This window comes from Medicago sativa, chromosome 2, assembly GCF_051527215.1.
Source record: "Medicago sativa cultivar Bolivia chromosome 2, Bolivia_mono, whole genome shotgun sequence".
In the NCBI taxonomy this organism is placed as follows: Eukaryota; Viridiplantae; Streptophyta; class Magnoliopsida; order Fabales; family Fabaceae; genus Medicago; species Medicago sativa.
In genome coordinates this window covers 15,777,011-15,790,352 of record NC_140750.1, presented here as the reverse complement: position 1 = coordinate 15,790,352, position 13,342 = coordinate 15,777,011, and the positions used below count along the sequence as shown (strand labels likewise).

Here is a 13,342-nt window from a genome sequence, read left to right as displayed (position 1 = left end):
TTTACCTACTCCAAGAATTTTACCTTTGTTGTTGTCTCCATAAGTGACATGACCTTTTGATTTTAGGGTTAAACTTGAAAATCTTGTTATGTCACCCGTCATATGCTTTGAACAACCACTATCAAGATACCACATGTTGTTTGTTGTGGTTTTCAAGCATCCCTACAAAATAAAAAATTTAAGTCTTGTTAGGTACCCATTGTGATTTGGGTCCTTGTTTGTTAATACCTTTCTTTACCCAAATAAACTCACCATAAGGAACACCAAAGTTTCTTATGTAGCAAGTATTTGGAGTATGCCCTTTTATGTTGCAATAAAAACATGTTAAATTAAGAACATGATGTGAACCAAAATTATTTCCTTGGGAGAAATTATTCTTAGCATTTGAATTATTTTTCTTAAAAGAATTGTTAGAATAATTTGTTCTTTTAGAATTAAATTTTTGATTCACATTCTTGGAAGAATTAACAATATGCATTTTCTTGGTTTCTATGTTGTTGGAATTTGCACTTGCTTTAACAAAGACCGTTTTATTGGTGTTTGGTTTATCAAATTTAGAAAAACCAAGCCCGGTTTTGTTGTTTGAATATCTTTGTCGGCTGAGCACATCTTCCAAACTGTTGTGACCTTTTTCAAAATTTTTGATTACTTGATTTAATTCAGCAATTGTTGTTTCATGTTCTTTACATTTATTACATGAAGAACCTTTAACCCTTTCTAATTCTTCTTGTGCATCAAAAGCTTTTCTTTCTAGAGTTACATTTTGTTTCTTTTGCTTTGCACAAGTTTTAGAAAGATTAATGAATTCTTCAAACAATTCATCAAATGCATTTTGTAATTCTTCATAAGAAGGTTTAAAATTTAATTCAGAATCACTTACCTCTTGTTCATCATCGGAGTCGTGTGACGCCATTAATGTTAAATTTGCATATTCGTCATCCTCTGATTCTGAAGATGAACTTATATCATTGTCATCCCATGCAATGTAGGCCCTTCTTGGCTTGAATTCTTTCTTTCCTTTATGGCTACTTTTCCTTGCAAGAGTTGGACAGTCTGCCTTCATATGCCCCTCTTTTCCACATTCGAAGCATGTGAAACTCTGACTTGATGTAGAAACATCATTCTTCTTGTGAAATTTTCTTTTATTTCCAAATTTAAATTTTTTATCCTTTTTAAGGAATTTTCCTAATTTTTTCACAAGAAGAGTAATATTCTCATCTTCATCAGAACTTTCATCTTGTTGAAGAACATTCGACTCTGCCTTCAAGGAGATATTCTTGTGTTTCTTTACACCTTCTTCATGTTGTTCTAGTCTTGCAAGTTCAATTTCATGCTCTTGTAATTTTCCAAAAAGTGCTGCCAACGACATATTTGAAAGACTTTTCTTTTCAGATATGGCTGTTACTTTTGGTTGCCATTCCCTTGTTAGTGACCTGAGAATCTTCAAGTTTATTTCATTGTTGGACAAGGTTTTCCCAAGGGCTGCAAGATGATTGATAAGATGTGAAAATCTCTTCTGCATGTCTAGAATCTTTTCTCCTGGTTGCATTCTAAACATCTCGTACTCTTGAGAGAGGGTATTCAATCTGGAACGTTTTACTTCTTCTGTTCCTTCATGTGTTGTTTCCAAAGTGTCCCAGATTTCTTTGGCTGTTTTGCAGTTAGAAATTCTGAAAAACTCATCCATCCCAAGAGAGGATTGAAGAATGTTCTTTGCCTTTTTGTCAAATAACACTTTTTTTCGGTCATCATCGTCCCATGATGTTTGTGGTTTGATACCAGTCACACCATTCATAGTTGTAGTGGGAACATAAGGACCATTCTGGACAGCACCCCAAATTTCTTCACCTTGGGCTTCTAGATACGCTGTCATCCTAATTTTCCAGAAATCATAATGATCTCCGGTGAAACATGGTGGTCGGTTTGAATTAGGACCTTCTGCTAGAAACGGTTTAGCGGAAGCCATTTTCTGGATCAAAGAAGCAAGTTATCTTTACTCTTGCTCTGATGCCAATTGTAAGTTCAGATTGTAACCTAAGAGGGGGGTGAATTAGGTTTCTAGGAATATTAGTTAATTTTTTTGAGATTAGTGTTCTTGGTAATTTTTCCGGAAACTTAATATGAAGGTATGAATGCGGAAAAATAAAAGAGTAAGGAAAGAAGAAAAGACACAAGAGAATTATAGTGGTTCCCCTCTAAACCTTAGGGTCAGTCCACTCCCTTCACACCCCGCGAAGGAATTCACTATGTAAAGAATCTTTGTTACAAAGCAACCTTAATCCCAAGGCCCCCTAACAATATTTCTCTACACACCAAGATAGCACCCCACTATCTTTTACAATGATTTCACCAACAATGGTGAGAAGCTTTTTACAAAAGCAATTGAAGAATAATGAATGTATGGCTGTTATGCTTTGATCAATATCACATTAACAGTAGAACTTAGTGCTCAGAAAACTTCTTTATGAATGTTAAAAATGTGGACAAAGTTTTCAAAGCAGGATGATGAAAGTTTGATAAATCAAGTGATATTGAATATGACAATTGAGATTGAAAGTTGTAGTAATAATGTTAAGTAATTTGTTTTGATTCTCAATTGAATTTATAGAGGCTAAAAAGATGTTTATGAAGCAATACTATTTGTTGAAAAATGGTTACCAATGAATAGACATATCTTTAAAATTGTACCTATTCATAAAAGTAGTATGAAATGCATTTTAAAATAAACTAGAAAAAAAAATAGCCGTTGCCAAATCAAATAAAAAAAAGAACGTTGTCAAATAAAGAAAATAGCTGTTGTGACTCTTTCTTTTGTGCCAACGGAAATAAATCAAAACCAATAATATGATTTCTATTTCCATGTTGTAGCACGTAAGTAATCTGGCATAAAAGGCATTAAAATCATATATCCCATGTAACATAATCCATCACGTCATTTTCTAAAAACAAATCAAATTTTTCAAGTCAAAATGTTATTATGCAAAGTCACATTTATTTGAAAATCATGGTGAATGTGTGATTTATTTTCATGAGATTTTTAGCATTGCTTCATGTGGGGACTTAGAAAAAAATATTTGTAATTATTTCTGAGCATTCTAAGTCTTGTTAAGAATGATAATGTCAAAGATAAGAACCATACTTACAAGAATATAACTATGAAGTCTAAGTCCCATTGTCTTCATTCTTCAACTTGAGCCTCCATGGTTTTTCTTCTTTTTGTGATGTGGTGTTGTTATCATCAAAACCCAGCCAAGTCTAAGAAGGAAATCTTCTTCACAACTTGTCTTTAAACTTTCATTCAAATTGTTTGGAAAACTTTGCATACACTTTAACATTTATTAAAAAGTTTTCTGAGCACTAAGTCCATATTGTTAAAGTGATATTGATCAAGATATACAGCCATACAATTTTATTCTTCAATTCATTTGTAACATTCTCATCAATTGTTGGTGGGAATTATTGTTAAAGATAGTGGGGTGCTATCTTGTGATTGTTGTAAAAGGTTCTTTGATTCGGGGAGATTCAAAGTCCACCAAAAGTGTTTGGTGTTTGTGTTGTAATCAAGAGAGAGGGTTTCTTTCTTGTGTTTATGTTAGAAAGATTGTTAGGGGGTCTTGGGGTGAGATTGCTTGTAACAAAGATTCTAACATAGTGAATTCCTTCGCGGGGTGTGAAGGGAGTGGACTGACCCTAAGGTTTAGAGGGGAACCACTATAAACTCTCTTGTGTCTTTTCTTCTTCCCTTGCTCTTTTATTTTTCCGCATTTATACCTTCATCATTATTTACCGGAAAAATTATCAAGAACGCTAAACTCTGAAAAATTAACCAGTATTCCTAGAAACCTAATTCACCCCCTCTTAGGTTATAATCTGAACTTACATCAATGAGTTTGCATTTTAAAGTTTTAGCTTCTTAGAATATGTTGGGGGGAGTTCATGTGAAGAGTGGGGACATTTAGGCGTATGTGTGGTAAAATTACTTCCATGGTGTTAAAATAGGGGCGGAGATGGGGATTAGAAATTGGTTTGATGACAACTTGATGATAGTGGAGAGTGATGAGAAAAATACTCCTTTTTTTTTGCCATGATTCGTGATTGTAGAGTGGTGCTTTGTGTGATATATTTAGAAGAACTTTTGAGTTATATCAAAATAACTCTGTCATTTAAAGAGATACGTAGGTTAAGGTTGGATGGGGTGGAGACGATGCCATAGAATTTTTCTTGGAAGGAGGTGCAGGGATATATTATTGTTATTTGTTGGACAACATTATTTTTAGGGCTAACGTTTGTTGGACAACATTATTTTTAGGACTAACGTTTTCGATAAGTTTCTTTAAAGTTGATCATGGTGAAAGGTACTCTGACAAAGGGGTATATCATCAAAAGATGCAGGTGGAGCATGATGAACCTATGACTCTAAAAAAATCTCATTAGGAACAAAGTAGCTCCTCTAAATGTCTCTGTTTTCGTGTAGGCTCTTGAATATCTGAATTCTAACAAAATGCCAACTTAGCTTGATGGAGTATTTAAAACATGGACTCATTTTTATGTTCAGGCAGATGTGAAAAAGAGGAAAATTATCTTTTTTTATTTTTAGTGTGAATTCTTTGGTAGCATATAACATAATATTCTAAAGTGGTTGGATAATTATTGTGTTCTTCCCATTAATTATTGTGAGGGTACTCTTCATTTCAGTGGTTCTCAATTGTTCCAAAAAAAGTTAATTTTAGTTTTCAGTTGATTTTGTTGACTTGCATTTGGATTATTTGGAAAGACAAAAATTCTTACATTTTTGTCACAAGAATCAGTTTATGGTGTTGTTAGATAAATTTACAATTCCCGTTTACTGGTTACAAAATGCTAAGAAATCATGTACGTATTTTGAGTTGAAATGTTGGTGGAATAATCTTTCTACTTGTCTTGGTTATTCTACCTCATGATTTGGTTCTTTTGTATCTATGCATCTTGAACTTTGTATTTTCCTTTGTTGGTCATGCACATCTTGTGCTTGAAGGGTTTTTAATATAATTGATTTGACGTCTTCATACAAACAAAATCCACCCTAGTCAAGACACCAACTACATCAACATATAATATATTTCATGTTGTTAGAAAGGGACGGGGGTTCGAAATTAGTTTGATGATAAAAATATTATTCAAATTACATTTCATGTCGTAAGAATCATTGAAAACATCAGATGTAGTGTAAACGAAAACATGTTTGTAGGGACCAAAGCAAATTTAGATATATTGACTTTTGTGTTGATTGTAAAATTAAGTTTGTATTCGTTTTATGATGGTCTATACGAACCACTGTTGCAAGCAACATCAAATGAAGAAATCGTGAACACCATTGGAGCTGCTCCTTGAACTTGTAGATCAATGTTCTTCATATAGACGCACCAATTCGATCACCCTAGATAACAAAGATTAAAACACTATACTTTAAACAAAAAAAAAATACAAAAAAAAAAACAAAAAACAAACAATATTAAAAAACTACCTTTCGATCCATTAGAATCAAATCCATGGAAAATGGTAGTTATTTATTTTTGTAGTCTTGAACAAACCAAGTACGAACAATCCTCACAACCAATGTTCGCGATTGTTTCTTTGGCGAAACATCAGAGATGAAGTCGTGTTTCGTAGACATTTTTCTTTGCAATAGAAAAAATTATAGAACTAACTTAGAATGTAAATATTAGAGAACCAGAGAACAAAAAAAAGAAGAACTAAATTTTGTGAATGTTGTGTACTCGTACCCAAAAGCACTACTATTTATATAGAAAAATCGTACCGTAACGGATATCTATTAATTATTAATTTGACCGTTTTGAAATTAATATTATCAACGTCTTTAATATTATAAAATGTGCATTAAAGGATTAGATTATATTTCATGTAACCTACAAAAATTTAACTTCATAACATTTGAAATTTAATAATATCTTATTAATATTAAGTAATATAATTTTGTAACAAACCAAAATTCAAAATATAATTTATTCAAGTTATTTATTATAATTTTGTAACCTACCAAATTTTTAATGTACCGTATAACTGTTAATTGAATACTAATTTTATTAATAATTATTTGATTGTAACATACAAATTTTTAATGCAACATATAAATTTTAATCAAAACAATAATTATATAATAATTATTTAATTTTAACGTACCAATTTTTTAATGTAACATATAAATTTTAATTGAAACAATAATTATATTAATAATTATTTGATTGTAACGTACCAATTTTTTAATGTAACATATAAATTTTAATCGAAACAATAATTATATTAATAATTATTTGATTGCAACCAACTATGTATTTTATGTAAAATTTAATGTTAAATAAAAAACGGTTTTTAATAATAATTATAATTATTAAGCTTGTATTAAAAATTAAGAGAAATTTTTGGAACAAATGCCAAGTAGGATTATGATGATGTGGACATCTTTAGATGAGAGGATTTTGGAATAGGCTATTTCTAAAAACTCTAAATTGTTAGTATAAAGATTTGTGTGGGTGCGAGGGCTATGACCACTAACTTGCAAATCAGATGGAAGTCGAACCATGTTATGGAATCCAATTAAACTAAGAGATATGCATGAATTAATAGACACATGATTCATACATAATTTTTTGTCAACTTGAATATTCATAACATTGAAAGAAAGAAAAAGGCTCACGTTGGATTGATAGAACTTTTGATATGCATTTATAAAGAGGATGCACATCACACTTTATAAGCCAGTTTTGTATGAATTATACTTAATATCAATATATAACATGGTATTATAAGAACTTACCGATTCAGGTCACCCACCATTTATACACATACACATATGATACATTTTTCACTTTACAAACTAGTTTCGTAAGATTGAGTTAGGTCCAAAATCAAAATCTCACATGGAATTTGATTAAAAATTACGAATAAACCATTAAAAACTACACAAAAACGATACTGATCACACATTTTATATATTGTTGTTTATACGAGGTTTATTTTTGTGGGTTTTTAAATCTTTATAGTGTAGGTTGGAATGCAAATTATTGAAATAGTGTACTGTTTAGTTATATCTTGCTTTTATCATCTAAGGTCTGCAAGTGAGTTTATTTGTCGCTTGCTTTTGGATTTGATTTGATAGTGAAAATTCATGATCGATTGAAAGGACAAATGATTTTTTTTTTATTTTAGTAAAAAATATTAACATTAACGAAAGCCTAAAAGTAAATTAAAGATTAAGACCACATAAAAACAAAGGTTAAGGTGGAGTCTCTCGTATGCAATCTGAAATATTGTATCGGAATGATAAGTTTTTAAGGTTATTAATACATAATTTTTAAAATTAAATTTCTTTATTTAATTCTTATCTTGTGCCTTTAGGGCACAAATTAACAAGACCCTTGTAAAAAACATGTTTAGTTAAGTAATATGCACTTTTATTGACGTCAGGTTTTAAAAAAATATAATGTAAAATATAAAAGCAAACATTAGAATTAATACAATCTCTAATAATATATCAAAAAGAAAAATTCTAGATGAGTATTCATTGCCATGGCCACATTTGAAACATTTCATTCCACTAATAAAGATTGAGAAAGTACATATAACGTGATTATAACTTTTACATGTGTTTGATTTATATTTCTACAACAAAATTTCGTGTAATTGATTTTTTTATACAATTCCTTAGAGCATCTCCAATGGGGGGTCCTTAATTAACAAGGACCACTCCCCGTTAAAGACCCTCCATTGGAGGAAGAAAAATTGAGTCATCGTTAAGGAACAGACAACTATATAAGAACCCTCTCTCTCCTGGGTAACTAACGGGCCCCACGTTTAAAAAAGTAATAAAATGTGTACTACTTTGTCCCACTTGCATAAAGAAGTAATAAAATGTGTACTACTTGCATAAAGAAGTAATAAAATGTGTGTTTTATCTTGGTTTTCGGGTGTCAAACATTGATTACGTTTGAACCTTTTAAACCGGTGATATCTTATTTTTTCTTGGGAAGGGAAAAAGTAAGCAAAACCCTTGAGAATCGAGGTCCGGGAGTTGTTTTCGCTACGGGAAGGTGTTAGGCACCCATAACGACTATAGTAACCTATAGGAACCGTCTTTAATTTCTACGCGCGCGCTTTATTTTTAAATGCTATTTTGAAAGATGTTATTAAACCTAAGAGTTACTAAATGAAGAATTGGAGGGAGAAGAATGTTTTTGGATTTTTATTTTAGTTGAATTGAAGGAATTTTGTTCCTTGCCTACGTACCCGATTAAGGGATCAAATCCACCGTAGTTCTCTTCCAAAAATGTTTTTGTTTTTGTTGGTTGATTTTAAGTTTGAAAATGGATTTTGAAGAATAGAAAGAGGCCTCAAGGGCATGAGATTAAGAAATAGTGAGGTTGAATTAGTGAATTGCAAAATATGGTCAAAGTTTGATTATTTTCATTGAAATTTGATTAAAAAAATGGAAAAGAAAATACAATGGGATATTGGATCCCAAGGTTTATTTGGAAAAGATTTGTGTGAAGTTGTTCACATTTGTTTGGAAAATTGGTTTTTTCTAAGCATAAGTCCTAGGCATTCATCTAAACATACAATCCTAAGCATACATCTAAACATGCATATTCTAGCTATATAGTGATGTGTGTGCATGTGTCGGTGCTTGTGTCGGTGTACATCATTAGAGTCCATTGTCCTTTACATCATACCCTAGATACATTCTATGGCCTCTTTGCCAAGAAATTAAAAGCATGAAAGAATATTACAAAATTTCCTAAGTGTTTACATTCTAACTTTTGGTACAAATTAAGTTGCAAGAAAGAAAATAGAGATGAAAATGGGATGCAATGATGATGCTTATGGTGAATGTGAAATATGAAAGGAAAATGGTTAGTAGCATAAGGCAAATATCAAAGAAGTGAAGTAAGAGGAATATTAGAATGTAAAAGGTAGAAAATAAGTGCAAACATGGCTAAAATTTGTTCATAAAATGCAAGAACCTAAGTGACCTATAATTCTCACATTCCAATTACATTTTAAAGGTTTAGAAACAAATTTTGGAATGGGAATTAAGGCTACATGGTTTACTTGACATTTTAAAACAAGTTTGAAGCATATTTACATTATTTAACTACTTAATGACTTGTAAGCTAAGTAACCTACCAAAATTCACAATTATGCAACAAAATTAAACACCATCAGTAGCTAAAATCCTATGAACTCAAGTAGTATAGGTCACCCATATCCATCAAGCAAATTGGATTAAAATCAAGCAAAGATCCACTTATTTCTAGCACAAAACATGACAAGAATAGCAAGAAAATTGACATCTAATTTTTTAACCAATTTTAATATGTGAAAATTATCACAAAAAACTACAAAAATATCAAGAAGTCTACATGAATTTTTTAGGAATTTTTTAAAGGTTTTTAGGACTAAAAAAGTGCAAGAAATTTATTAATTCTGACAAAAGTAAGGAAAAAATGCTATACATATTTTTTATCAAACTTTACCATGTAAAATGTCATAAAAATATCAAGAATATCATCAAGAACCTATGGAAATTTAATTGGAATTTTTAAAAGATCTTTGAACATGCAGGGGGTACGAACAGCAAAAGAACCATCACAAACGCACAGGAACTGGGGGTTTATGTAGCAAAATGACATATAAGCAAGCAGAAGCAGAGAATGGGCCTGAGAGCAAAGGAAATGGGTCGCAAGTGGCTGGGCATGGGTTAACCCGGTTCACTGGTCCATAAAAACCTTTGAACCGGTTTTATTAACTCATTCCATCTCCCCTTTCTCTCTCTAAGCTTCTCTAGAGAGGGAAGCTCTGCAGCTTCTCTCATCTTCTCCGATCTTCTTCCGGCGAGCTTGAAAGTGCCGGTACGGTGGTCCGCCGGCGGCGCCACCGTACTGGCGTGGTTTTTTTTAAAGTTTTTCACATGTTTGAGCTCGCCTTTTCCTCCTCTTTACGATTTTGAAACTATTTTTCGAAGGAGAAGTCTAGATCGGAGTAGATCTACAGTTTTTGGTTCGAACAAAATGTTTAAAACAAAAGAGAGAAGAGAAAGGGAGAAGAGATACTTACCTAGGTTTTAATCGGAGGATAACGAACTCGACGGAAAAGCTTCGAATTCACCAGAATCTTTGAAGTAAACTCCGGAAATAAACCGGTCTTGATTTCTTCTTCCCTTTCGTATTCAGCTTCTCTGTGAGTTTGTGGAACCAGTACCGTTTCAATTCGATCTTTCTTCTTCTCTCAAGCTCCTTTTCGTGATCGTGTTAGATTTATCACTGCTAGTGAAGAATCTGCACTTGAATTGCGGAATGAGTAATTCGATGATGAAGATTCGAAGAATCTCTGAGAATTGCTTCAAATTTGTTGTGACGAAACGTGATTTGAACTTGTTTACTGTGGAATTGGTGAATAATGATGCGAATTTGTGAAGTTTTGGCTTGGAATTGAAGCTTCGAAGTTAGTTAGGGTTTGTGTTCTTGATGATTGTTCTTGGAATTTTTCTGGAAATTTGGGTGTTTGATCTGTTTTGATCAGAGAGAGAATTGGAAACGTGTTTTTTGTTGATTTTGGATGAGTTGGCAGAGAATGAATGGATCTGTGATGATTTGCCCCTTTTATAGACTGACACTTGGAATATCTGGACCAATTAGGCACTGCCATGTGGACACAGGCTTGTAACAAACTTTGACCGCTTTGTAACTGCTTTGACTTTGGATTTTTCTGCAAAATGTGACAAACAAAGGACCAATCTGCAAAAAATGCAAAAAAATAATAAAAAAGACTAAAAGGGACTGAAATGACATTATTGGAATTTTTAGGACTTAGAAAGAAAAAAAAAAGACAAAAAACTAAAAATAAAATTTGGAATAAAAAAAATGGTAATTTGACTAAACGTAAAGCGAAACGACTAAAATTTGACAAAACGGACTAAAATGAACCAATGGCCTAAATGAGGTACTTTAAAGTACCTCTCTGCCGAAATTTCGTGTGAAATGACCAAAATGCCCCTGGGGCTAAAACGACTGTAAATGACTCAGATACGAATTTTAAAATGGATTTTTAACAAGGAATTGAAGCAAAGACTCATTCAAACAAAATTAACAGACTCAGAGACAATTTTTAAGATTTAAACAGTGACTTGACACTTGAAATGACCAAAATGCCCCTAGGGGCAAAACTGACTCAAAATGACTTCAAATGCAAATTTTTTGAAATGGATTTTGACATGAGATTGAAACAAGGACTTATTCAAACTATTTGAAAGGACTCAACCAAATTTTTAAAAGACTGAAAGAAATTTGACATGGGAAATGACTAAAATACCCTTACATGTGAATTTTGCAAATAACTTTGAAATAAAATGCAGAGAAAGATGGAATTGATCAGAGACAGTCCAAATGACTTATAATGCAAGAAAAGAAAAATTGACTAGTATTTTTAGGTCCAAAATTAGGGTATAACAGCTGCCCCTATTTAAGTTTCTTTGTCCGGAGAGTCAAGAGACGAAGTCTTAGAGTTGACGGGACGAAGATACTTAAATATTAACATTTGCACTGTTTTTGGACGTAAAAATACGCTTTCAGATTTTCAAAATTATGAATGTCATGCAGTACTTTAGTTATGAATGCAAGACAAACAACTGGGGTCTATGGAACCTGTGATGTCACTGGGGATTCAGGTGGACATTGACAGGGTAGACAAACCAGGGATAGAAAATAAGGTACAAGCTGTTCTTTGGGTCGAACTAGTCACTTGACCAAGGAATACAAAACAAAAGATAGGTGCAAGCTGTTCGTGGAATTGAACTTGGCACTTGACCGGAAACATAGACATATAGGCAGATACAAGCGGTTCTTTTGGATCGAACTTGACACTTGGTTAAACAGATAGACAGACACAAACTGTTCTCTTGGATTGAACTGGCTGTTTGGCTGGAGACATAGACAAAAGGATTGATACAAGCTGTTTCTTTGGATCGAACTTGCTTGTTGGATTATCACCACATCATGTGGGAGAGTGCAGACTGTTCTCTTAGAACGAACTTGTCGTTTGACCGATGACAAAGCGTAAGCTGGGTACAAACTGTTCTTCAGATTAAACTTGCCGTCTGACTGATAACAAAGCATGAGCTGGGTACAAACTGTTCTTCAAATCGAACTTGCCGTTTGACCGATAACAAAGCATGAGCTGGGTACAAACTGTTCTATCGAACTTGCCGTTTGTTCGGAAGCATAGGTATATAAGCAGGTACAAGTGGTTCTTTTTTGGATCGAACCTGGCACTTGACCAGTAACAAGATACCAATTGAGAGTCTGGTTTAACAAGATACCAATTGAGGGTAAATTGTCATTGACCTGATTTGCAAATAGACATGACCATTTTTGTTGGCCCAAGAGTAAATTGAGAGTAAATTGACATTGATTTGAACTGAATTGAAAGTTGAAATTGACATTGACATTGACATTGGCTTGGAAATTGAAATTGACATTGACATTAACATTGGCTTGGCAATTGAAATTGACATTGACATTTGAATTGAAATTGGAAATTGACATTGGAATTGGATTGAAATTGGAATTGGAGATTGGAATTGGATTGAAATTGGAATTGGAGATTGGAATTGGATTGAAATTGGAATTTGACATTGAAATTGGATTGAAATTGGAATTTGACATTGAAATTGACATTGGAATTGGAAATTGGCGTTGGAATTGGAATTAGAGATTAGCATTGGAATTGGAATTGGAGACTGACATTGACATTGTCACTGGATGTCAACATTGGAATTGGAGATCGACATTGACATTGTCATTGGATGTCAACATTGACATTGTTATTGGAGTTGAGATTGCTTCGAATTCGACATTTGACATGGTTTGGAATTGAGATTGGAAGGTTGAGATTGCATCGAATTTGACAATTGACATTGAGTTGAATTTGACAGTTTGACATTGAAATTGAGGTTAGGATTGACATTATTGGAGATTGGAAATTGCTTCGAATTTGACAGTCGACATGATTGGAATTGAAGTTGGAGAGTGGAAAATTGCATTGAATTTGGCAGTTGAAAGTTGGACATGCAACATGTATGTATGGTATAACAAGATTATTGGATGTATGAGCACATAAAATGCATGATTATGCATGTATGAATGCTTGAAATGCATGATTGATTGACAGTTTGACAGAGAAGTTTCACAAAGGCAGACGAAATATTGGAAGATTGGGCACGTAGTGGCTCGTGCTGCAACATATTCACGGGGGAAAAAACCTCTTTGGAGAGACCGTCGTTGAGAGACGT

The 13,342-nt window shown here is 32.8% G+C and overlaps 1 protein-coding gene across 1 annotated transcript; it reads right to left on the bottom strand.

Moving 5' to 3' along the window:
* LOC146944946 (uncharacterized) lies at window positions 1-2,616 on the bottom strand. Its single transcript, XM_085748810.1, has one exon. It carries the CDS (start codon window positions 1,964-1,966, stop codon window positions 179-181), a length of 1,788 nt encoding a protein of 595 aa, XP_085604936.1. The 5' UTR covers window positions 1,967-2,616; the 3' UTR covers window positions 1-178.
* Between the last annotated feature and the right edge of the window lie 10,726 nt (window positions 2,617-13,342).